The sequence below is a fragment of the Schistocerca gregaria genome, chromosome 3 (genome assembly GCF_023897955.1).
Source record: "Schistocerca gregaria isolate iqSchGreg1 chromosome 3, iqSchGreg1.2, whole genome shotgun sequence".
Taxonomy (NCBI): Eukaryota; Metazoa; Arthropoda; class Insecta; order Orthoptera; family Acrididae; genus Schistocerca; species Schistocerca gregaria.
The window spans coordinates 359573474-359599949 of NC_064922.1; the positions used below are offsets into that span (position 1 = coordinate 359573474).

General features: G+C 43.6%; 1 protein-coding gene and 1 non-coding gene across 8 annotated transcripts in view; both read right to left on the bottom strand.

Annotated features, from left to right (window-relative positions):
* Nucleotides 1–26476, bottom strand: part of LOC126354052 (anoctamin-7-like) — a 725127-nt gene that overhangs the window by 280443 nt on the left and 418208 nt on the right. Inside the window, exon 1 of one of the 7 annotated variants that reach the window (XM_050003409.1) lies at nt 26270–26353. The exons of the other annotated variants lie outside the window; for them this stretch is intronic. Within the exon in view, the coding sequence (XP_049859366.1) occupies nt 26270–26315 (46 nt within the window). The 5' untranslated portion in view covers nt 26316–26353. Of the gene's footprint in view, nt 1–26269; nt 26354–26476 lie in introns of those variants that run through there. 7 annotated transcript variants of the gene reach the window in all.
* Trnaa-cgc (transfer RNA alanine (anticodon CGC)) lies at nt 2722–2794 on the bottom strand. Its single transcript has one exon. It is a non-coding gene; the product is annotated as a tRNA-Ala (tRNA).

Below are 26476 nucleotides of genomic sequence, written 5' to 3' on the forward strand. Positions count from 1 at the left end.
GATATAATGAAGTTGATATTTGTTATAGGTATGTGGACCCCTTAGTTTTATTATCCGGGCCTTAGCCTTATAACTGGATTAATTCTTACAAGGTTTCCCAAGGACTTCATCTCACAGTAACACACCCAAAACTATAAAATGGATATGTTCTAACTTCTGTCATTACTTTTGTTTATACCCTCACAGCTCCTAGTTGAAGCAGAATGCCCCTTCTTGGCAATGTTTTCCACATGTTCCCCTGCCTGTCACTTGTCCGGAGGACCACCTGCTTTCATTTTATAGCATCACGTCAGTTTTCCTCCTTTTCCGTTTTCCCACCGTCCATAATTCACTACTTTACAATGTTGTGTTCCAAACGCACACCTATCAGCCAGAATATTATGCCCACCGACCTACTATCGATATAAATCCATCCAGGCGATAGCAGCGTCTGCTGGCGAGGAATGTCTGTTAGTCTACACACGCACGGTGCATGTAGTACCAGTGAGCGTGCCGTCCTTGTGTACAACAGAGAAAGCGCGGTATCTGCTTTTGAACGAGTGGAGATTGTGATGGTTCGAGGGTTCGGCACGTGCATTTCGGAAACTGCACGACTTATTGGGCGTTCGAGGAGGGCTGTGCTGTCTTCAGCACGTGGTGAAACCACGTCCAGACGTAGTGGGGTTGGGTGGCCACCCCTCATTACAGATTTTAGACATCGTTCGGTTGCAATATGTTAAGTGAAAGAAAATAAATAATGCCTTAGCCTGTACCAGAGCAATGAGAGAATGTTCACATTCTCAACGTTATCTCGCTAGCTGTGTACTGCTGTAACTGTAGTCATAAATTCAGATCCCACGTTTAAAACCAGTTTTTTACTCTTCCTCTATTTTAATATGAAACGACTGCAACGACATCAAACTAAAGGAATCCTAAGAAACACTTCAGTTCGTAATCGTCAAATGACTAATGGAGTTTGTCACTTTGCCAGTTACTAATATAATACTGTTTATTAATCAGCATTTGTCACTCATTTTCAGTGCATTCTGAATGGTGCAGCTTGAAGAAAGGAGTCATCGGATGTTCACCACAATAAAACATTATTTACCTTACGTATTCATCTTCAGAATAACCACCCAAAGAAGCTGACAAGAAGCCGATGAGGTAGGTATGAAACTACATCCATGGTGGTGGTTGTGGTTTGGCGGGAAAAAATGGGTGTGAATTATGGTGTGGTGGACTGTAACAATTGGTTATCGCTTCCAAAACGAGGTGACAGTCAATTACAAAAGAAGAAAGAAGAAAAAGTAAAAAAAAAGGCACTGCCAAAGAGATGCGAGAATATGGCACTTCACTGTGATTAACTGTAATGTTATGGGTCTGTGCAGTGTTTGGGGTACCAGAGTGTGGAATCTATTTACCCACTGCTGAGCAGCTCTTTCATGAGCAGAAAGTAAGTCTTAGATACAATCCTACGTAGTGTTAGTTTAGCGTCAGGCATCAGCAGCGCATCTGCAATTACTAGATCTGTGTGCCCATCTGTGCCGTCGTGTATCTCTCATCTGAATACTGTGGCAGGATAGAGGCGTCGTCCATAAAGACCACCAGGGGCTTAGTTACTAACACCGTGCACCGACTGAGAAGCACATCATAGAAATGACTTATTCCAGACATTACTGCCTGCATTCTTCGTTCCTTACTCCTTGTCCTGCTGACAACTGCTTCTCGTTTCACGTTAGCAGCAGCTCGAATCGAACTAACACCGCGCGTATTCACTGGTATCAATTTTAAACAGCTTTTTGAGCCTGCCTTTTAGCTATTTCTTGATTTGTAACGTAACGGTATTCGTAGCTTACGAAACCTCTCCTTGGATGTTCACATTTTGCAGTGAAAGCTGAGCTGTTCTCTCATTTGTGTTCTGTTTCGGGGATGGTGCCAATGACAGAATTCTGAAGAAAAACATTTTGAAAGTCTAACGATCAAAAGACGTTTAATTTTCTCGTAAAGTATGCATCATAACCACTCGAGACATGGGGATCGCGTATGGCGAATTAGCATTTCAATTTTCAGTGTGATTACGACAGAGAAAGAGAAATAATTGTGACAGTTATTGATTTTTGATGTTTAATCTGCAGTCGAAGCATCTGAGTTATTAGTAACTATGCTGTAGTTCAGAAACGCGAATAAATTCCACTGTCATATCCTTTCGGTATTGAGACCCTTATTCGCCGCGTTTTTCGGCGAAGACGTGCTCACCCGCGCCAGGCTTGACATCATCTGCCGAAACTAACTCGCCGTGCTCGTAGTATAACTGAAACAACACAGAATATGTTTGGCAGTGGTGTCATTGCAGAGTTATTTTCTGGATGACATATGAATATGACTTGTCAGTTTGATTGAATGATGCGAGTTATTTTCTTCAAAGGTGTGACATCGGCGTATTACTTCAAGCTTTTGAGTCCAGGGAGATCATTACAAGAGGAAATTGCAACTAATCTCGTCTTTTACTATGCATTTGATCAGTTATAGCTACCACTGGGACAATAAGGAAGAGGCAACCACAGCAGTGGAGGAGTAGTAGTTTAGTGTTTAACGTCCCGTCGACAACGAGGTCATTAGAGACGGAACGCAAGCTCGGGTGAGGGAAGGATGGGGAAGGAAATCGGCCGTGCCCTTTCAAAGGAACCATCCCGGCATTTGCCTGAAGCGATTTAGGGAAATCACGGAAAACCTAAATCAGGATGGCCGGAGACGGGATTGAACCGTCGTCCTCCCGAATGCGAGTCCAGTGTGCTAACCACTGCGCCACCTCGCCCGGTGCAACCACAGCAGTGCTTCAGCGCAACTGAGGTAATGCTTTTGCTTCTGAAGAGAGGCCTGCTTTGGGTAATGGTTCCAGTCTTACTGAAGGCCAAATTTTTTAGCAGTTTCGTGTCAGAGCTACAGGCAGTCAAATACAAAATCAATAAATAAATTATAACTATAAAAAGCCAAATTTGCAAACTTTCATTTTGACATAGGACAGCAAATAGACTGTTTAGAAGTCCAGAATGAACTGCTGTTACAGGCAGGCTCGTGTTACAGTACTTTGTTGTATTATAATACAGTTTCGTCGTAAGCTGAGTTACAGTCCGTAAGTGTTGACAGCAAGCACCAGCTGCGATAGACACGACCATGGGGAGAGTTTCGTAGTACACTCCGCTACCTGCAGCAAAATCTTATGTTAGCACCTCCCTTTGCTCGAGGAGATGGCTTTTCTTACGGCTAAGGCTTCAGTTTCCTCTTAAGAAGTTAACATAATGACGTCACTACAAGACGCCAGTAGCAATTTTGCATAGGAATTATCAATGGGCGAAATAATGATGTTCAGGCTAAAATGCAGTAATAGTTAACCCTTTGACTAGCTGTTTTCACTTAGAGCCAGTTGTGCACCTACGACCGACTTCTGCAACATGTCTATTGAATGTAAATGGCGTACTACGGTTAAATGGTCGAGATTCATCACATGTCAGTTACAGAGACTTCCTGAATGTATAAAATGAGTCATGAAGAACGAACGACGTTTCTTGAAACAGTAAAATACCTTGCTTGCGTGTTTTGCCCAAAAGCACTCGCTCCACACAAAGTGCAAGTGTTTCTTGCTGCCTTGTTGCCTGCACACCTGTGTTAAACCTTGAGCAAACAATATGTTGAAAATGTTCCACTTTGTTCCACTTGCGACTGTTCTACAACTCTGACAACGTTCGTCCGTTTTGATCACGCAAACTTCAATATGTAACTGCAAGATAAAAGGACTTCAGATTATAAAACGACAGTTAATAAACACAACCATAGCACTACGATCACTTGGTCGTATGACGCCTGACGACATGAGCGCGAACAACGAAGGCACACCCAACCTCGTGGTCAGTCAGAGAGCCATCAATGTACAGAAAGGTACTATCGCGAAGTTCCATGAGAAGGTCGTGAAACTGTAGGTGATAGAGCGAGGCTGGAGTAATGTCCTTATGAAGCGAATGAAGGCCCAGGTCAACATAGGCCGCTTCACGAAGCCAAGGTGGTAAACTTCACACCCACCGGGAAAGTTGCAGATAGTGCAAAGTTAAGCCACAGTATCAAGTGCCGAAAGCGGAATCCAGGAGGTAGCAGAAGAGGGACGCGCCCCATAATGGCGATCAAAGGAATCGGCGAAGGAATATAGGATTCCATGGCGTGGCAGACAAACGGCATGCATACCTGCTGAGAAGAAAGTCACAGCGGTAGGACAGTGATGATTCAGCAGCTTCAGTATACAGACACTAAACCGGGCTGGTGTAAAAGGCGTCTTTGGCCAAACGGATGCCACGATGATGTTGAGACAGCGTAAAAGGGATGGACGTGCAGACGCATAAACAAAGCACCAACAGTCAAGTTTCTAACGGACAAGGGACAGGTACGAACTGAGGAGGGTGGTTCGATAGGCACCTCACGAAGTACCACTGAGGACACGTAGGACATTGAGGAACTGCGTACAGTGAGTTGCCAGCTAAGACGCATGGGAGGACCAAGAGTGTTTTCTATCGAGCACCAGCCCGAGGAATTCCGTAGTTTCAACGAACGGAAGGGCAACAGCCCCAAGATGTAAAGATGGTGGGAGAAACCACTTGCGCCGCCAGAAATTCAAACAGACGGTTTTGTCAGTGGAGAAACGAAAGCCGTTGTCGATGCTCTAGGAGTAAAGACAATCAAGACATCGCCGAAGACGCCGCTCAGTGAGACAGGTCCGTGGAGAACTGCAGTAGATGGCAAATTCGTCAACAAAAAGGGAGCCGGAGATTCCCGGTGGGAGACAGGCCATTATACGCTTAATGGCTATAGCACAGAGGACGACGCTCAGGACGGAACCCTGAGGCACACAGTTTTCCTGGATAAAGGTGTCAGACAAGGCAGAGCCCACACGCACCTGAAGGCTAGGTCTTTTATAAAAATCCTGAGTGGAAACAGGGCAGGTGGCCACCAAAGTCCGACGTATAAAGAGTACGGAGAATACCACTTCTCCAGCAGGTGTCGTGGGCCTTTTCAAAATCGAAAAACACGGCCACAGTCTGGGATTTGGGCAGAAAACCATTCATGACATTGGTGGACAATGTAACGAGATGGTCAACTGCAGAACTGCAAGCTCGAAATCCACACTGTGCATTCGTTAGCAAACTGCTAAACTCGAGGCACCATACCAGCCGGGCACGAATGGTATGTTCCATCACCTAGCAAATGCAGCTGATGAGAGAGTTGAGGCGGTAGCTACAAGGCAGGTTTTTGTCCTTACTGGGCTTAGATGTGGGTATGACGGTGGCTTCACGCTAAAGTCCGGAAAATGTGTCCTCTGCCCAGACACGGTTGTACGCGTTAAGCAGAAAGTGTCTGCGCGCAAAAGAAAGGTGCTGCAACATCTGAATGTGGACAGCGTCTGGCCCTGGGGCGGAGGATCGGGATGAACTGAGAGCGTTCTAGCTCGCTCATAGTACTCACAATTCCGAGAACAGAAGGATATCAAAAGAACGGCCTTCACTCGTTTCCGATGGAGGAAGGCAGAGTGATAATGGGAAGAGCTTTAAACATGTGCAAAATGGCGGTCCAAGGTGTTTGAGACAGCAATAGGGTCCACGATAACATTGTTTGCTACTGTCAGGCCGGAGATTGGCGACTGGATCTTGGTCCCAGCGACCAGTCGGAAGACGACAGAAGGAGTGGACCTGATAAAAGAACTAGTGAATGAAATACAGCTAGCTGTATTACACTCATCTGTTTATAATAAATGCAGTTTGCCATCGTAGGATGACGGTTAAAAACGCGGAGAACACGTCTCCGTGGTCGAACTGCGTTGCTGCACCTCAGTCCACCAAGGGACTGGGACACGACGTAGTTAAGAGGAAGTGCGAGGAATGGAACTTTCTGCAGCAGTAAGGATAGCATTTGTGAGATATTCCACATGGTCATCACAACTGGTGAATTCTTGTTCTTCGAAGTTCACCAGGGACGAGTAAAGCCGCCGGTCAGCCTTAGTGAGCTGATATTTGGATGTGCACTCAGGTGGGGTAGGAGTCGGCAAACGAATAGCACATGGGAAATGGTCGCTCGAGTAGGTGTCAGAAAGAACGGTCCATTCAGGACCATGGGCAAGCTGGGCAGTGCAGAAGGATAGGTCCAAATGGGAATGGGTGTGCGTAGAGTCTGAAAGGAAAGTGGGTGTTCCAGTGCTAAGGTAGAAGAGGTTGAGTTGGTTAAGAAGATAGGCCAAGAGGGCGCGCCTCTGACAGGTTCTAGGAGAACATCAAAGGGGATGATGCACATTGAAGTCACCGAGTAGCAGAAATGGGGCTGGTAGCTGTCCAATAAATGGAGAATGTCTGCCCTGGCGATATCAAATGACGGAGGGACATAAAAGGTACTGAGGGAAAACCTCAGGTGGGATAGGGAAAGGTGAACTGCAACAGTCAGGGAGATGGCTTGACTATGAATGTCATTCCAAATGAACTGCATGACGCTCCCATCGGATGGAATCCTGACATCAGGGGGAAGATCAAAACGAATCGGTAAGTAATGTGAAAGCTCTTAGTCGTCATGAGGGCGCAATTTCGTTTCCTGAAAGCAGGGTGCGGGGGGGGGGGGCCTGCAGTGCTAAAAGCAGCCGTAACTCCCCTTTGCGAGACCGAAGGCCGCGAACTTTCCATTGGAGATGTAGGATATCAACTGGGCGGCTGCCGAGTGACAGCCGGTGTAGAGTCGCCACTACAGGGCACAGAAGCATCGGCTTGCTTGTGGTGTCGGTCTGTGGAGTACAACGCTGAAAAATGTTTGGTGATGCAGACTGGCGACACGGAGGCCGGCCGGGCTACAGTATCACGTGGCAACACTGTCGAAGGGGATCTTCGAAATGGCGAAGGAAAAGACCGTTCGCCTTTGGTGGACTTCTTCGGGACTTTCCTGATAGAGGAAGACTCGGGTGTTTTTTGTCGGGAAGGACAAAGGAAAGTCTTTACGGGAGTACTACTCCTGTCCTTTCTGGCCTACCGGTTGTGTAGATTTGTGGTTTTGCCGCTTGAGGCGAGAGTTTGACGGGTTGTTGCATAGTGTGATGGCGGTGCTACCTGGACAGTGGGTGACTTCACAACCTCAGAGCTGAATTTGAGGTCGGATGTCTGCGTGACCATGTCATTCATGGAGCGAGGTGTAGCAACAACAGAACTATGGGTGCCAGACGGGAAACGCACGTTTTGCAACTAGCCATTAACTTGCGAGCGACTGGGTAAGCCGCTTTTTCCTTTACTCGGATCTCTTGGACAGACCACTAATCAATATACACGGGACAATCCCGAGAGGGATAGACGCCATTGCAGTTGATACAGCGCGGAGGAGGCGGCGCAAAATCGCCCTCGTGCGCATCCCTACCGCAGGTCACACACTTGGCTGGGTGAAAAGACGTTCTAGTGTGGTTGAAACGATGGCATTGGTAGCAGAGCATCGATTTCAGAATGGGTTTCTGGTTATCTGTCTACCATCTGGTCTGGGTAACACTCAAGCATAAATACGGCCACTGTTCAGGCGAGCCTGTGTGCATATTTTCGTTTGATACATAACTACTACTCAGTTACAGTTTCAAGCTTTTTCTTTTTTTGTAGCGATGCTTGTTCATTTCCGAATCACACACACATGTGCAAACCTTACGAACGAAAGTGACTTCACACGATGTGTCACTGCCAACAAACTCCCCCAGGGGCTCGACACCCTTTGGCCGGTTCATGCTTGGCTACCATGGAGCCCCAGCCACTGCAGCATCTTTTCCCTTCCGTACTGCATGTCTATCCGCTTGCTATTCCTTTTCCCCTCCCTTGGGGAACATGTCTGGGGTGTTATTGGGAATGTTCCGCATTGTCTGTCGCTGATGTAAGAACATTCTTACCACTGTTTTACACTTCCTTTTCCTTTCTTTGTTTCCCTTCTCCTCTCGTTCCTCCACTTCGGCGTTTCAGGGTCCTGTTTCTTCTTCCTCCCTGTGCGCTCCTGACGGCCGGTCCATGCGTCTGACGGCTAACAAATTACTGGGTAACCGGCCGCGGTGGCCGAGCGGTTTTCGGCGCTTCAGTCCGGAACCACGCGACTGCTACGATGAGTGTGATGTCCTTAGGTTGGTTAGGTTTAAGTAGGTCTAAGTTATAGGGGTCTGATGACCTCAGATGTTAAGTCCTATAGTGCTCAGAGCCATTTGAACCATTTGACTGGTTAACGCCTAATTCCCAGCTGGGTCGACAGATAGGGTTTGCATGTACCCCATGGTACAGGCCAGGCCCATGGAGGGGTGACTGCCCGAGCTGCAACCTTCCCAAATGGAAGATTGGTCCCTCTGTCAAGTGTTTGGGGGGTGTGCCCTGAGGTGTAAACTATCACCCAAGGAGGGTGCACCCGCCCTTGTGTGGGGGCCCCCAGTTGAAAGGAGCGCGCTATCTGAGACACTGGCAGTCACTGGGGATTTTCTCGCAATGTGCCAATCATCTTCACAATCAATGTCTACGAAACGCAATGAGGCTAACGATTCAGAGACCCTTCATGCTGCACTATCGTTCCTCGTGGTCTCACTTACTGAAGACAGTCAGTCCTTCGCCACAGTACATCCGTTTATTATTCGGAAATGTGTTGATGCAATTGCCGCCTTGTGAAATCTTGCTCTCGTTTATAGAATGGTACATTGCTTTTGGAGACTACTACTGATTCTCAAGCACAACTACTGCTTGCTGCTTCGCTTCAACCACACTAGACTGTCTTGTGGACACGCAGCCAAATGTGTAACCTGTGATAGGGAGCCGCATGAGGGAGATTGTCTGCCTCCTCCTACCCGCTGTATCAACTGCAATGGCGGTCATCCCTCTCGGAATGGCCCCATGAACCTTGATGAGTGGGCTGTCCAAGAGATTCGGGTGAAGGAAAAAGTGCCTTACCCGGTAGCTCAAGTTATTGGTTAGTCGCATAGCTTGCGTTCTCCCGTCTGGCATCTATAGTTCTGTTCTTGTTACCCTTGGCTCCATGAATGATATGGTCACTCAGACAAGTGACCTCAAATTCAGCTACACTAGCTCATCTATACTGTATCGCCCATGTTTTCTCGCTAGCAGGTGGATGACTAATGAAGCAGTCAAAAACTAGGAGACAGCGTTAAAAAACTGTCACACTAGCAGTATGGAGATAATACACATCAAAAAAGTTTTGCATGACCCTGGTCCCCAGAACTCCTGAAGACAGATAATGACTGGGGATATTGTATCACAGGCCCATACCGTTGACTGTTCAGAAATGTCACTAAACCCGACCAAAGGTGTAAACAACCATGCGTGGCCAGCACCTATTGGAGGGGGTCTGACAGCCGATCAGTTCCACTCATTTCACCTGGAAGGAGGTTCACTGCTCGTGTTGTATGTAGTTAAACCATGCCTAGATGGTCAATACCGCGGTTAGATTGCATCTATATTGTTACTTTATGCCAGGAAGGGCTCTCAACAAGGGAAGTCTCCAGGCGTCTCTGAGTGAACCAAAGTGATGTTGTTCGGACATGGAGGAGATACAGAGAGGCAGGAACTGCCAATGACATGCCTCACTCAGGCCGCCCAACGACTAATCCTGCAGTTGATGACCGCTACTTACGGATTATGGCTCGGAGGAACCCTGACAGCAATGCCACCATATTGAATAATGCTTTTCGTGCAGCCAGAGGACGTCGTTTTGCGACTCAAACTGTGCGCAGCTTCATTCCCCATGTCCATGGCGAGGTCCATGCAGCGTGGTACAGAGGGCCGCAACAACATGCCGAATGGACCGCTCAGTATTCGCATCACGTTCTCTTCACCGATTAGTGTCGCATATGCCTTCAACCAGATCATCGTCAGAGATGTGTCTGGATGTAACCCGGCCAGGCTGAACGCCTTAGACACACTGTCCAGAGAATGCAGCAAGGTGGAGGTTACCTGCTCTTTGGGGGCGGCATTATGTGGGGCCGACGTACGCCGTTGGTGGTCACGGAAGGCGCCGTAACGGCTGTGCGATACGTGAATGCCATTCTCCGACCGATACTTCAAGCATACCGGCTGCATATTGGCGACTTATTATTCTTCATGGATGACAATTCACTCCCCCACCATGCACATCTTGTAAATAACCGCCTTCAGGATAAAGACATCGCTCGACTAGAGTGACCAGCATGTCCTCCAGACATGAACCCTATTGATGATTCCTGGGATGGACTGAAAAGGGCTGTTTATGGACGACGTATCACCACCCCCCCCCCTTCCCCCGCCAACCACTCTGAAGGATCTACGTCGAATCGCCATTAAGGAGCGGTACAATCTGGACCAACAGTGCCTCGAACTTGTGGATAGTATGACACGACGAATACAGGAACGTATCAATGCAAGAGAACGTGCTACTGGGTATTAGAGGTACCGGTGTGTACAGAAATCTGGACCATCACCTCTGAAGGTCTCGCTGTATGGTGGTACAAAATTTATGGTTTTCATGAGCAATAAAAAGAGCGGGGATGATGTTTATGTTGATACCTATTTCAATTTTCTTTAGATTTTCCGGGACTCTCGGAACCGAGGTGATGCTAAACTTTTTTAATGTGTACGTTTGCAAAGTTTTAACATTCTCTCACATGTAATTTGCTTAGCACATAAGAAAACAGCCGGCCAGGGGGGACCGAGCGGTTCTAGGCGCTACAGTCTGGAACCGCACGACCGCTACGGTCGCAGGCTCGAATCCTGTCTCGGGCATGGATGTGTGATGTCCTTAGGTTAGTTAGGTTTAAGTAGTTCTAAGTTCTAGGGAACTGACGACCTCAGATGTTAAGTCCCATAGTGCTCAGAGCCATTTGAACTATTTTGTAACTAGATGTACGGAACCGCACAATTGACAAGCAACAAAAGTAATAGCGTATTAAGCGTATGTTACTGGAAGTAAACAAGTGGTACAGCTAAAAAGCACACACACTGATTTAAAATGTACTATTTAATAAAACATAGGAGGCACCAGGGAGTTTGGTTGCACCGTTTTGTCCCATCGCAAGTTCCACTGAAACAACATATCAAATGTGTGATTGTAAATACGTATTAAAACAGCTAACAGCTGCTCTCGTAATGTGAACTCAACAGCAGCAAAGATAAGATAGGAGAGTAACGTTCATTCATGATATATGAAGGTAACTTTAAACAAGGAACAACTAGAAGTATCTCAAACAAAATTAAGAAACAAAAATTAACACGATCACAGAGATAAGGCTAAAGTGCGTCCAGGTCAGATCTGTGGTATGTAACAACAAAGACATAAAATATTCCTGAAACAGTGCTCATTCAGAATATGTTCGGAGCAGTTTCTTACAGCAGAGAATGTCTGTATTTTTAACATTATCTGTAACTCTTCCCTCTCCATTTTTATGAAGAATAGGACACGTGATTTCTTTTGTGAGCCTACGAACATCCTATGTACGGTATGATTTCAGTTGCTTGAAAATTTTGAATTATAGTATCTGCAATCGAAATGAATAAAAACTTAGCTGTAAAGGATAATTAAATATTTAATACGTGCATAAAATTACACATCGGATGTTGTGCGAACAGCTGGTCACGAGATCACGATGGAAGAGGAACAAGAACCTTCTGCTATCGCCCCAGGGTAGATTCCGGTCGCGTGATAGGTCTAACAGCAAGCTACCGCAGCAACACATCACAGTAACGCCACCGCGATATTCTAACCGCAGCGATAGCCCCGCTCGCTACACGGGAAACGCAGACGGGGTCGTTGAGATTAGCGGCAAATGTGGACTATGCAGAGACGCTGCAGTTACTGTAGAAATCACTTCGTGTCCTACCAGCTTAAGATCGCTCCGATAGCACAATACACCACAGAGCTGATCGTCGCACTACTTCGGAGTCCCTGTAGATCATCGCCATGAGTCTACCGGCTGGGGGTCGGATCTGAACTTTTTCTGGTTGGATCTAACGAACCCATGTCTTATCGCCCTTGATGTTCTAGAGAAAAAAAAATGACATGATTAGTTTTGTAAAGCACAAGCAGTTCCGCACAGATGCTCCTCCGTTGATCTTCATGGTCCTACGTTAGACGGCGGGCAACAGAGCGGGCAAGCACCTTTGAATACTCCAAATGGACGAGTGTATCAGCTGTACAAACACAGACGTCCAGTTGTGCAGCGATGTTTTTGTGATCCATTTATCACCTCGAATCAGATGATGATGATGACTGGTTTGTGGGGCGCTCAACTGCTTGGTTATCAGCCCCCGTACAAATTCCCAACCTTCGCTCAGTCCAAACTCGCCACTTTCATGAATTATGATGAAATAATGAGAACAACACAAATGTCGAATCAGAGTGTCCTCAAGTTCCAACATTACAGGATTCACAGCTGTGTGCGACCGGCCGGTAGAGGGAGATCGGGCAGGTTAGAGTGACCTTGTTACGATGATGACAGACGCCTCGCCCAACAACTCACCGTGCTTTTGTTCACAGTCTCTGTAAATATTTTGCAAGCGCCTATGAATATCTGCGATGCTCTGGTTTTCCGCCCAAAGAAACACTGACAGCTCTATTCCTGGAACACACCTCCAGTACAGACACCATTTTGGAGGCTATGTACAGCGCTGCCAGCTATCGGAACTTTATGAAACTATAGGGGCTAAAGCAGGAATATTCGTCCATGTTCCACAACAAATTCCGCCTTTTTTCAACAGAAACTGGCAGAAAAAAATGCGTTGCATTATTTATTGAATGCTCCTCGTATTTCGGATCATAGTCTGTAGAGAATAAATACCTGTGATCAGTTTCACAATCGAGATTGTGGTGGATAGTGATAAAAACGTACAAGAAATATCGAATGGACTGGACAACCTACCTCAAACACGCTTTGAGCTGAGAACCGAAGATAGAAACGCTGAACTTCTACATCAGTGATTGAAACTGAGAATGAATTTGCCTAAGACTGCAACGAATGATCTTCACTTTTATTGTAACATGACCGATTTCGAAGCTGCTAGCTTAATCTGTAGAGGTACTTGTTCACATTTACGAATTATGATCAAGTACATACATAAAACAAAAGTATGTTCAAATGTGTGTGAAATCTTATGGGACTTAACTGCTAAGGTCATCAGTCCCTAAGCTTGCACACTACTTAACCTAAATTATCCAGGGCAAACACACACACCCCTGCCCGAGGGAGAACTCTAACCTCCGCCGTGACCAGCCGCACAGTTCATGACTGCAGCGCCTGAGAGCGCTTGGCTAATCCCGCGCGGCCATACATAATACAATTACACTACTTGGTGATTATGTGGTAACAGCTTCCTTCATCTCTTCCATCTGCGAGATTAATATTCAAATCAAAACGTACATAAAACTACAATTTCATGTGCTCTTAAGTAAAAGTATTATTTTATAAAATAGTATTATGCAGTTTACGTATGTTGAGTATCATCTGATAGCGTTGAAGATTAGGTTATACTATGGTGGAGTTCCATTACTCAAATGTTGTGGAAATCTATCTAATAATTTCACGTTAAACGCTACGGGCCCTATCTACGAAATGGTATTTTGTCACCTGAGGACACCATATTTGTATGACGTTCCGTCCATGACAGGTGAACATTGATACAATTCAATGCTACACGGGATAGACAGTCTTAGGCTAAAATTAGGTATTTTAAACTTTGTGTGGAGGGAATGAGTGAACAAAGGTTACTAAAACCAACCGGCAACTATTATGCTGAATAAACTATGCACTGTATTATCTTTTTTTGGCATGTATTTGGATATAATTAGTTAAAAGTATTACACTCACATAAGAGAAAAACGCAACGAGTTAAAATAAGTACCTAACGAGGAAGTATTACAGTTTGCTCAATTTCTAACACGTTAGAAACTGCAACAACACAGGAACCACAGTTTGTAACAAATGTACACAAGCGCCTGCTATGTTCTCCACGTTATTCTACATGCTAAATGTCTCAAGACCCGCTTGTCCTAAACACCGGCATAACTAACAGTAGTGAAATAAGGTTACAAAATTATGTTGTGAGTGGGTATTTAAGACGCACACTCTTACCGTTACACGAACTGTGCAGTTGGAAAGGGGAACATACACCATCAAGAGAGGAAGCACACATTCTTGAAATGGTTGTAGCCAAACCAGGAGGATCGATTATCTTATTTCCCGCCACCAGTCAGCTTAGATGGTGACAAAGTAATTTCACGCTGAACAGCAAGTAACATACGTGTTTAGTACATCTGAAGAGGAGGCTAGAAGCCAATAAATCGATCATGTTATAAAATTGATCATTATTTGCAACTTGAGGCAAATTCACTCTAATTCTCAATCATACGACTGCGTTCCCACGATTCCGTAAGCACCGTAAGCAATGGAACTATTAAATATCAACATCAATAATTGAGAAGACGGTAGAAGTAATGTATGAATTTTGTCACTACACAAGATCAAAGTTACTCATGGGAAGAGCGCTTATTGTAGTAAATCTATTCGTAATAATACTTGGCCTAGTTTGCGGAGTTTCTGGACTAGTGGGCTTGTAACAGGACAGTGTTGGGGGAGGGGAAGTCTTACACCGATGAAATCGGTACAGAACGATAACAAACGCTACAGAAGGATGTTAAACAAGTGCTAAATAGAGGTACCACAAACAGTAGATGAGGAAAACACAAACAATATGCCCTTATGAGGAAGCGAATTTAGGGAAATGTTTGGTAAGACTATCAGAAAGGAGAAATGAAGTGAGGTTTGTTAGGGCAGCCCAAGCTAAAAATATTTAATACAGTTTTTTTGAGGGTACAGGTGTTGTGAATATGGTAGATACGTTATCATCAAGACAGGGGTACGATGTTAAGTAAGTCATAACACTGGAGTTTATTTTTAATGGCTTAGCGCTTTTGGATATGTGTAAGAGCAGCTAGTAATTCTATTATCAAATGTATGCCTTTCTGCTTATTACCAAGTATAGAACTTTCGCAGTGATGGGGTATATATAGTTTAAATTACGTCTAATACCGTTAATAATACAATTACCACCCACATTTATTTCCTGGGGATTGAATAAGCATTTTACGGCGGCTTTGCCGATTAATTGATCTGATACTCATCTGGAATTAAATTAGTGAAACCATGAAACTACAAAAACCGTCACGAAGACCGGAGCAGAAATGGTACTAAGAAGCTTCGGACTACCAGTTGTCTCTGTTAGGACGGTGAAAAAGTCAGCGACGAAGCTGTCCTTGAAAGCTGTAGTTTGAACAAAAATTCGAGTAAAGACTTGTGAGCAGTCTTCAGTATCTTCCGTTATTGTGGTCTAGGTAGAGCGTCTTTGATTCGTAGCCAAAACGACATCGGTCCCGGGTTCGAAATCCGTCCCACTTAAATTTTCATTCATAATCAGCATTGGTGGCTGAAGACTTCCAAAATAGGAAGTCACCCTCATTCTGCCAATAGCATTGTCAGAGGACCGACAGAGTCTCAGGGCACTCTTGTCCTTGGGGTGGAAAACTGGCCTGAAAGGCAGAAGAGAGAATGTGTACCCATAGGACATGTGGCCTCTAATTGAGAAATAATCATGATCTCTCCATCGGAAAAGTACTCCGGAATAGCCCCATTCGGACCTTCGGGAGGGGATTACCAAAGGGGAGGTGGCTATGGAGAAAATATTGAATAGCATACGAAAGGATAATGGTCTACTAGTCAGAGGGTGGAATGCCAGAAGTTTGAACGTCGTACAGAAGAAAGAAAATCTGAGAAGGGAAAAGCAAAAGCTCAATCTAGATATAATTGGTGTCAGTGAAGTGAAAAGTAAAGAACGCAAGGATTTCTGGTCAGATGAGTACAGGGTTATACCAACAGCGGCAGAAAATGGTGTAAATGGTATGAATAAGAAGGTAGGGCAAAGAATGTGTCACCGTGAACAGTTCAGTGACTGTTGTACTTATCAGAATCGACAGCTAACCATCACCGACAAAGATAGTTCAGGTATACATGGCGACGTTGCAATCTGAGGATGAAACGATACAGAAAGTATATGAGGATATTGAAAAGGTAATACAGTACGTCAAGGGAGATGAAAATTATGGGGGACTGGAATTCGGTTGAGGGGAACAAATAGAAGGAAAGGTCACAGGCGAATATGGGATAGGACAAGGAATGAGAGAGGAGAAAGACTAATTCAGTTCGGTAATAAATTTCAGCCAGTAATAGCGAATATTCTGTTAAAGAATCACAAGGGTAGGAGGTATACTTGCAAAACGGCTGGTAATACGGAAATGTTTCAGTTAGATTACATCACGGTCAGACAAATTCCGAAATCAGATACTGGATTGTAAGGCGTACCCAGGAGCAGATAGAGAGTCAGTTCATAATGTCAGGAAGAATCAATGCGCAAAGAAGTGGGATACGGAAGTACTAAGGAATGACGAGATACGCTTTAAGTTCTCTAAGACCATAGATACAACAGTAAGGAATAGATCAGTAGGTAGTACAGCTGAAGAAGAATGGACATATCTAAAAAGGGCAATCACAGAAGGTGGAAAGACAAACATAAGGTACAAAGAGGACAACGGCGAAGAAACCAAAGGTAATAGGAGAAATAATTCAGTTGATCGATGAAAGAAAGAAGTACAAAAATGTGTACGGAAATTCAGGAATACAGAAATAGAAGTCGCTGAGGAATTAAATAAATAGGAAGTACAGGGAAGCTAAGACGAAATGGCTGCACGAAAAATTTGAAAAAACAAAAATAAATGCTTGTCGGAAGGACTGACTCAGCATATAGGAAACTCAAAACATCCTTTGGTGAAATTAAAAGCAAGGATGGCAACATTAAGAGCCCAACGGAAATTCCACTGTTAAATGCAAAGGAGATAGCGGATAGGTGGAAAGAGTACATTGAAGGCCTCTATGAGGCGGAAGATTTGTCTGACGTGATAGAAGAAGAAACACCAGTCGATTTAGAAGAGACATGGAATTCAGTATTAGAATCAGAATTTAAGAGAGCTTTGGAGGATTTATGATCAGTTAAGGCAGAAGGGACAGATAACATTGCATCAGAATTTCTGAAATTAGTGGGAGAAATTGGTATGCAGAATGAGTGTGGCGACATAAACCTTACTTTCGGAAAAATAATATCCACACAATTCCGAAGACTGCAAGAACTGACAGCTGCGAGAATTGTCGTACAATTATCTTTGCGGCTCTTGCATTCAAGTTGCTGACAATAATAATATGCAGACGACTGGAAAATAAAATTGAGGATGTGTTGGATGACCATCAGCTTGGCTTTAGGAAACGTAAGGGCACCAGAGAGGTAGTTCTGACGTTGCGATTGATAAAGCAAGGCTAAAGAAAAATCAAGACACGTTCATAGTATTTGTCGACTTGGAGAAAGCTTTCGATAATGTAAAATGGTGCAAGATGTTCGAAATCCTGAGAAAAATAGGGGTAAGCGATAGGGAGAGACGGGTAATATATAATATGTACAAGAGGGAATAGTAGGAGTGGACGACCAAGAACGAAGCGCTCGGATTAAAAAGGGTGTAAGAGAGGTACGCAGTCTTTCTACTCTACTGTTCAATCTGTACATCGAAGAAGCAATGATGGAAATAGAAGATATGTTCAGAAGTGGTATTAAAATTCAAGGTGAAAGGATATGAGCGATACGATTCGCTGATGACATTTGTATCCTGAGTGAAAGTAAAGAGTTACATGATCTGCTGAATGGAATGAACAGTAATGAGAACAGAATATGGATAGAGTAAATCGAAGAGAGACGGAATTAATGAGAAGTAGCAGAAACGGAATCAGCAAGAGACTTAACATTAGAATTGAAGGCCACGAAGTAGATGAGGTTAAATTATTCTACTACATAGGCAACAACATAACCAAGGACGGGCGGCGCTAGGACGACATCAAACTAGCACTGGCAGAAAGGGCATTCCTGATCAAGAGAAGTCTGCTTGTATCAAACATAGGTCTTAATTTGAGGTGGATATTTCCGGAAAGGTACGTTTGGAGCAGCATGGACTATCAGTTCGGAGACCATGGCTGCTGCGGTTATCCTTGACGCTGCATCAAAGACATGAGCGCCTGCGATGGTGTACAACATTGTGTGGCAGAGAAACATGGACTGTCGGAAAACCGTTACAGAATAGAAAAATGTGGCGCTGTAGAAGAATGCTGAGAATTAAGTGGATTTATAATAAGAAATGGGGAGGTACTACGCAGAATCGGAGAAGAAAGCAATATGTGGAAGGGAGAATGGACAGGACGACAGGACATCTATTAAGACGTCAGGAGCTGTAGAGGGCATAACTGTAGAGCAACACGGAGATTAATAGAGCGAATAACAGAGGACGTAGACTGCAAGTTCTATTCTGAGATAAAGAGGTTGACACAGGAGGGGAATTCGTAGCAACAGCCAGCATCAAACCATTCAGAAGACTGATGAAGTGTAAAAAAGGAGGGAGTGCAGGATTGTTTAGGAGTTGCGGATGGATTAAAGGAAATTTTCATGGCGTGATTGGCTGGGAGACCGTAATTCGGAACCCGAAGCACGTATCGTTACTGAGGTATGGCCACATAATAGAGGTGAGGGCAGACTGAAGAATTCCGGTATCCGATCGGGATTCGGTCCCACAGCCTTACGGTCTGCGGCTTCCACTTTACCACTAGGCCACCAAGTCCGACTGCATTTGGGTAGCAGAATACTTTGGATGAGAACAATGCTGGAGCACTGAGCGAGATATGCGCACGTGGCTACACCAGCCGGGACAGTTTCTTATCTAACAGAATATAATTTTATGGAAGTACCTGTGTTGCAGTGATGGAATTGTTTGGTGTAAAAGCAAAGTACGATTCACAAATGACACAGTTTTATTACGAGTTCCGAGTTTCAGCAATCAAAAACGTTGGGAAACAGTTAAAAGAATGTTAGTGACTTTTTATCAGTGAAATTAAAGTGGATTGAGTACTGTTAAGAAGTCAAAGAAAAACATTGCAACTATCAAGTGGCCCAGCCAACCGAAAACTAAATGAAAGAATTTTTTTTCTGGGTCATTAAACTTTGATTACCCCTCGTAAATTCAGTTTTACACGTCAGAGAGAGTGTAGTACACTCTGAAGAACACGTGCTTACTATAGCGTGGAGGTGTTGATCAATGTTTCATTTGCAGATCGAATTGCATCAGCTGGACAGAGAAAATATTTGTTTTGCACTAGAGGAGAGGAAAAAAAGTTTGAGAAATGGTTCAAATGGCTCTGAGCACTATGGGACTTAACATCTATGGTCATCAGTCCCCGAGAACTTAGAACTACCTAAACCTAACTAACCTAAGGACATCACACAACACCCAGCCATCACGAGGCAGAGAAAATCCCTGACCCCGCCGGGAATTGAACCAGGGAACCCGGGCGTGGGAAGCGAGAACGCTACCGCACGACCACGAGATGCGGGCAAAGTTGTTTAAGTATAATGTCTAACAGATGCCCTCTCCGAATATTCGAATGTTCTCGACTATGCCGTGCAAGACGGCGCTACATGACGTTTCAAAATGGAACCTAGTTAACATGGCAGCACAATAATGCATTAGACTGGGCAGGGTGGACTGAGGTCCGCCGTCAATTTGAGTGAGGATTTAGGGGGTTTGGAGGTTTCCCTCACATGCATATTGTCAAATTGTAAGATGGGTTGCACTTTATACAAACAATGCAAAAGATATAACTTGAAAAAACACTTTTGTCGAACTTAAATACTTCCAGCCAACATTAAAAAATAGATTACAGTACAATAATGCAGTACATCTATTCACCGTTTACTAGATGGGAACACTTTGATGATGGACGATATTTGGTGTGAGAGGCGCTTAACTGCGTGGTTATCAGCCCCCTTACAAATTCCCAATCTTTTTAATGTCCAGTTTCGCCACTTTTCCGAATGAAGATAAATAAGGACAGCTCAGACACTGGAGAAAATCCACGACTCGTTCGGGAATCGAACCCCGGACCCTGTGATCCAGAAGCAGCAACACTGGCCACTGACTACGATCTGCGGCCACAACACACTGAATAACCATTGTTTTAAGTTTTTGTCCCATTGACTGAATAGAATGAACATTTTTTTTTTGTTGATATGCAAGAGGATTCTGTCAATCGCTCGAACTTTTAGTTGGAAGTGTACTCAGAGCCGCGTATAGTAAATGAAAGAACCATTTTGTTCAGTCAAAGCGAAACTAACGCGAGTTGATTCCCCGCCCGCTGCCGTACCTCAGATCTTGCGTACGCTCTTGGTAGCGACAACCTATATATCCTACTTATTATCAAGTCAGTAAATCAGGGAGATGCTACGACAGTAGCCGGTAGATTTGCCGCATTTGTCAATTTTCGGTGATCAAACACTGCAGGTAGAACAGCATGCTTTACTGTCTGATTATACGAGCGGTATTTCCCGGAAACTAGTGACCATCATTTGCAAGCGCACTCAACTACAAAATGAGTGGCCAACTACAGATACTAAATTGCAGAGTGCCTTGGATTAACTGTGACAAACTGATTGCTGTGGTTGCAGATGTCACAGAACGGTGACACGGGCACGACGGATTGCATACAGGTAGTGAAATACAGGGTCACCGCCGCAATTCACTCATTACCCACATATTTGTAAAGAGGTTGTCAGATTTGTCGGTACACGTAGGGTTCCCTAATTCGACGCAGTATGCTGTTAGTATTCCTGCCTTACGACTACGTTAATTAGCAAACACGGGCGCGGTCTATGAATTCAAGGTGATTAGAGTGCTGTCGATCATCTCTATTTCCGAGCTGGTACCGTGCTCCCCGTTACTGTAGGTTCTAGATGGTTCCATGAAACGGCTTGTGCTTCCATTAACAATGCTGTAAACAGAGTTTGCCCATTCGAGCAGGCACATCTGCAGCGTAAATCACAAGCCGTTCCAAACAGATTCACACGATATCACAAGACTGTATTATTTATATGACTACTCTGCAGTTCACACTGAGTTCACCGAACCACTTTCAGACTCCCCTACCGTTCCACACACTAACATCATGCGGATAAACGAAGCCCTCAATTTTCCCATCAGGATTTAATTTTTTATGTTATTACGAAGACGGAAATCAAAATATTTTCGCACTGAGGAAAAAGTTGGCGACTGAAATTTCTTTAAAAGATGAGTTATTTAGAGTCAATTGCCACCTTTCACACCATACGGATATCTTGTGTAAATAGCTTTGCAATTGGTTTTGATCATCTGATTACTTTGCTAGACGGCGAATGACAGCGTAATCTGCAAACAATGTAAGGGGTCTGCTCAGACTGTCTCGTAAATCGTTTACATAGATTAGGAACAGCAGTACTTGAGAAATGGCAGATATCACAGCTGTTTCATTCGACGATCTTTTGTTAATTGTGACCTTCTTGACTGTAAATCACAAACCCAGTCGCACAAATGCGACAGCGCTTCATAGGCACCAATCTTTTTAAGCGTCACTTATGAGGAACAGTGTCAATAGCCTTCTGGAAATAAAATACGGAGTAAATTTGAAATTCCCTGCAGAAAGCACTCGTTACTTTGTGTTAATAAAAGATACACGAGTTTCACAAGAACGATATTTTCACAAGAACGGTATGTGTCAATAGATCATTTTATTGGAAGTATTGGGCAAACAATGTATGTACAGAATCATAAAGCAATCTGATGTCAGTGATGGTCTATAGTTCAGCGGATTAATTTTATTTCCGTTCTTGTGTATTAGCTTTAACTGTGCAACTTTGAGTTTTTTAGGTAGGGATCTATAGTCGAGAGTGCGGTTGTGTGTAATAGCTAAGTAGGTGGCTATTATATCAGCGTACTCCGAAAGAAACCTAATTGGTATACAGTGTGGAGTGGAAGACTTTAATGAGTGACTTAAGCTGCATCGCTACGCCGAAGTATTTACTTCTGATTTACTCATGTGAGCGTTCTCTGCAGTGCAGCCAGTTAACTCGTCCGCTTGTTAATTACAGAATGCGCGTAGAGTCGAGATGGCGATAAACCGACGAAATGTGTTTGTATTCTCCGTTTTAGCAGGTGTATTTCAGTTACAACAGTGGAGCGTAATCTTCGTCAGACTAACGTACTGTCCCTAATGCAGCGGAGGGGCGTATGGCCCACGCATTGCATCATTGGATGACTAGGTCGCCCAATCGCAGTGTAATATTTTGTTTTCGTGGTGCTCGTGAAAGAATCTACGTGCCTCCACTTTCATCAATTTTGGATGCACTGCGCCTTGACACAGCAACATCACCTGATGCGTTAAAGCCAAACATGCTCTTAGAAGCCGGCCGGGGTGGCCGAGCGGTTCTAGGCGCTACAGTCTGGAACCGCGCGACCGCTACGGTCGCAGGATCGAATCCTGCCTCGGGCATGGATGCGTGTGATGCTCTTAGGTTAGTTAGGTTTAAGTAGTTCTAAGTTCTAAGGGACCGTTGACCTCAGAAGTTAAGTCCCATAGTGCTCAGAGCCATTTGAACCATTTTTGCTCTTAGAAGTAGGGGCGAATACGAATATTGTCTGGATATTTGTCGTGTATCTGCTGAGAGCACATTGAATATTTACGAAAGATTAATGTAAAAACAAAGTAGAAAGTTTCCCTAGGATGTACGTACATGCATGTAGCAAATAAATGCTTGAATTGGTTTTTTATAAATTTTTGTTGTCGTTCAATGCGCAAAGTTATTATTTCTCAAGTTTTTATATTCAGGTAAAGTCCTGTGAAATCGCGCAATTTTTAAACACCCTCTACATTAATCTGATTTAAAATGGAGTATAAAGACAAAGTTTGTTCAATATCATGGTGGGACTGTTGTTCAGATGGACAACGGATTGGAAAAAGGAAAAGTTCTATTTAATTTCCAATCACTTTTTCTCGATTTCTGTATCTTCGGCTGCCGATCTAGGTAGATTCCACAGACACTTGTGCAGGTCTTTCTAACATTGCCTCAGCAGTTTTTGTTCCACTCGCTGACAATTAGAAAATATAAAAGGACACACGTCATTTTGTGAGCACAGCTTCTGTATTAGAGTTCTGTGAAAATTCGCTTCTGCGACAGATTTTGCTTAAGCTTTACTTCAGCGTTAGAGATTTCTGAATCGCTCAGAATATGCCAGAATGTGAGTGTAACGTACGATTAATAGTCGGATGTGTTTTCGACATTACAAGCTGCAGGATGGTATTTCTCGTACAGACACGGAAGACAAAAATGGCGTCTTCTACATCGAATGAATGCAATTTTCCTGACATGCACACATACCTCCAGAGTTTCTAATGAAAAACAGAGCTCGCTGACGTTTTGCAAAATTTCTCTTCCTTCCGAAATTTCGGATGCAAACCATGCCTAACAACGTTTTCGTTAATGTCTATGCCGAAAATTGGCAATGTACTATTGAATGTATTTTAACAGTATCTTCACGAATAACAATTTCTCGTTTGTTGTCAATCAAGTACGAACAAGTCTGAAGACGCTTGATAAGGTTTTTAACGTGCCTGTAGAAATAAAAGTCGCATAATGTATGTCGTAATAATAAAAATCAGTTAACAGTGAAATAAAGTTCGATATTTAATAAAAGTTCATGCAGATACAAGTGTCTTTTCATATTACCTTCCAAATGTATGTGCGGAACTACACGACTAGTATTAAAAGAAAGATGAGCGGAATTCGATCCAGTGAGTCACCGACTGTGGAAGTTGAATCCATAACCACCTTACTGCCAACAACCTCTTGCTCAGGATCACAACGCACCGCTGCGTCATTGATATGTAAAATTTCTCATGTTTTTTGTCGAAATGTAGTATGCGTTACCACTTGTGCATCATGTAGTCCTAACGGTCTATTAAAAGTATCAAGTCTGAAGTAAATATGATCGGAACGTCGTGGCTTCCCCTTGTAAGGTGTTTTCCTCTACTTTTCCCTGCAAAGTACCTTTCCTACAACGAGGAAAGAAGGAATGTTGTAGCTTAACGTCCTGTTCACCATGCGGTCATTAGACGCGGAGCACAGGTTTTGACTGGAAATAGATGAACCATCAAAATAATCCTCTCATGCAAACAAGTTTAGAGGGGTGGATCGGGAATCCAATCACCGTCGTCCAAGTCTATTAGCCACTGCACAAACACTCTTGGTTGCCAGAAAGGAAATCTGCCTTGTGTACTGCAATGAAGTGTGTGCTGCAATACGAAGGCGCGTAAGCGTTTCCTTCTTAAATTCTCAGAGAGGAAAATGGAACTGCCAAATTCTTATGCGGCATAAAATATCATAGTCTCTCTGTAGCCCTCTCAAAACATTTTTAAGTTTACCTACACAACTTCAGTACAGCCAATGCGATTGACATTACGTCTGCAAATCTGGATCCTACGCAGTAACGGATGGTTATTTTCATTTTCTTGTACTAGTATGTGCTGACGAAATATTCAACGCAATTTCTCTGAACTGAGGCTTAATGTGGAACTAATTTGGTAAAGCTTGTTACAGTATTTTATCGAACTGCTCCTGCCAGAAAAATTATTAACATAGCAGCACACTAGCTAAGAACGCTACTTTCGTGAACGGAACGGATGATTCACCATGACAAGTGGTTCTCTTGAATCTTGAAATAAAGCGAGAACACTAATGTGTGGCATCCAGTGATAAAATCATTAGAGACAAACAAGTTCGCATTTTATAGCAGACGAAATTTGTAGGCAATTTCAAAGAAACCTCCCCGGTAAGCGGATAATTATGGGAAACCACGGAAATCTTAAAACTTAATGGTCAGTCGTGGAGTTTAAATCCACTCTGGTGTCAATGAAATTAGTATAATGAAAGCGTAAAAATTACAGCATTGCGCCTAGAGACTGGAAAAACTCAATGGTGACGCGTCTGTCGGACGGGAACCTTACGAGAGCAGAAGGTGATCTGCTGAAAATAGGGATTATTGTGTTACTTCCTAAATTCACCGCATCCTGCATGTTATTCGCAGTATCTAGCTACATGTTTTAGAATGTACAGTTGGACATCCGGAGGAAAACATATGTCCCTTTCGTGTTCCTGAAACGCTTGTAGAAGGTATAACGAAGAAGCATTCTGGATTAAAACTTCGCACCAGTCTGCACCCACTCGAATCTTAATCACTCTAAAAATTCTTAAGGCAGGCATAAAGGAAAAGCCTGACGTGAGTAATCGCTCAATCCGCTAGATAAGGGAAATACGATTTATACTCAACTTTAATGATTCAATTATTATAGTCTATGTGTTATTCATTTACTTAGGTATGGTTTTGTAACAAGAAGACGATTGAAAGAGACTGCGTTCTTAGTCATTGTGAAACTTCTGACGAATTCTGTATAATTCGCAAATCCAAAATGGCATTCCCAGTTCCTACAAACAAGAGATCCATACAAAAATATTTTCTGAATGATTAATACGCCTTCCCTGTATTACAACTTCACATCTCAGGATCTCTTTTTCCCTGTTTCCTATTGTATTTGCCTTTCCTTAATCATTTCTGTAACTAACTTCAACAGGTAAGCTTCCTGTCAAACATTTGTATGTAATGTACAGCAGTAATGTTAAAAAATTGTGCTGCTTGCTCAGTAATTCTTTCCGCATGTGAAACTTGTCTTTATCACACATTTATAAAATGACTGTTTTTGATTGCTAAAGCAGTCATCTACAGATCTAAAGCATAAAAGAACATTGTTCGCAGAAACTTCTACCTACTACAATATCTACTATGTAAAAATGAAAGCAAATAACATAACATACCATTAAAACATCGTTACAGTTTGTAACTCGTCACAGGTAGCACAAACACGTACTGAGTCAAAATACGTGTGCTCTATGGTGCTAATATATAAGATAGAGAAAAAAAATTCTATTAAAGGTCACAAATTTGTGCGGAGTTACATGACTAAATTTCTCGTATAAAAAAAATTAAACAAGATTAGGAAAGGAATGTTAGCAATTTAAGTGAGGGTAGTACAGAAGTCTACGCGTGATAATACTGCAAGGTGGGGAGAGTATGTGGGGAGATACACAACATTTTCTGGAGACCACGACAAGATTTCAAACGAAAAGTGCCATCTTAATCAAGATGAGTATTTTCATTTTTCAGGAGCATCGTGCTGAAATGTGGTACATTAACGCGCAGAAACAAGAATGCGTGTGACGCTTACTGCTTCGCCTGAAGCCAAGGAGACAGCGAGACCACCTCATCCGCATAGCCGACCTGCTCTTCTCGACAACACATCAGTGTCTGCAGACAGCTTACATCCCGCCCGAAGACAGCGACACCTGCTGGCTGCGAAGAACGCGACGGTGCTGCAACGGTTCCTCTCCGTTCTTTTGCACTTTGCTCTCTATTTGTTAAATTATTGCTTATT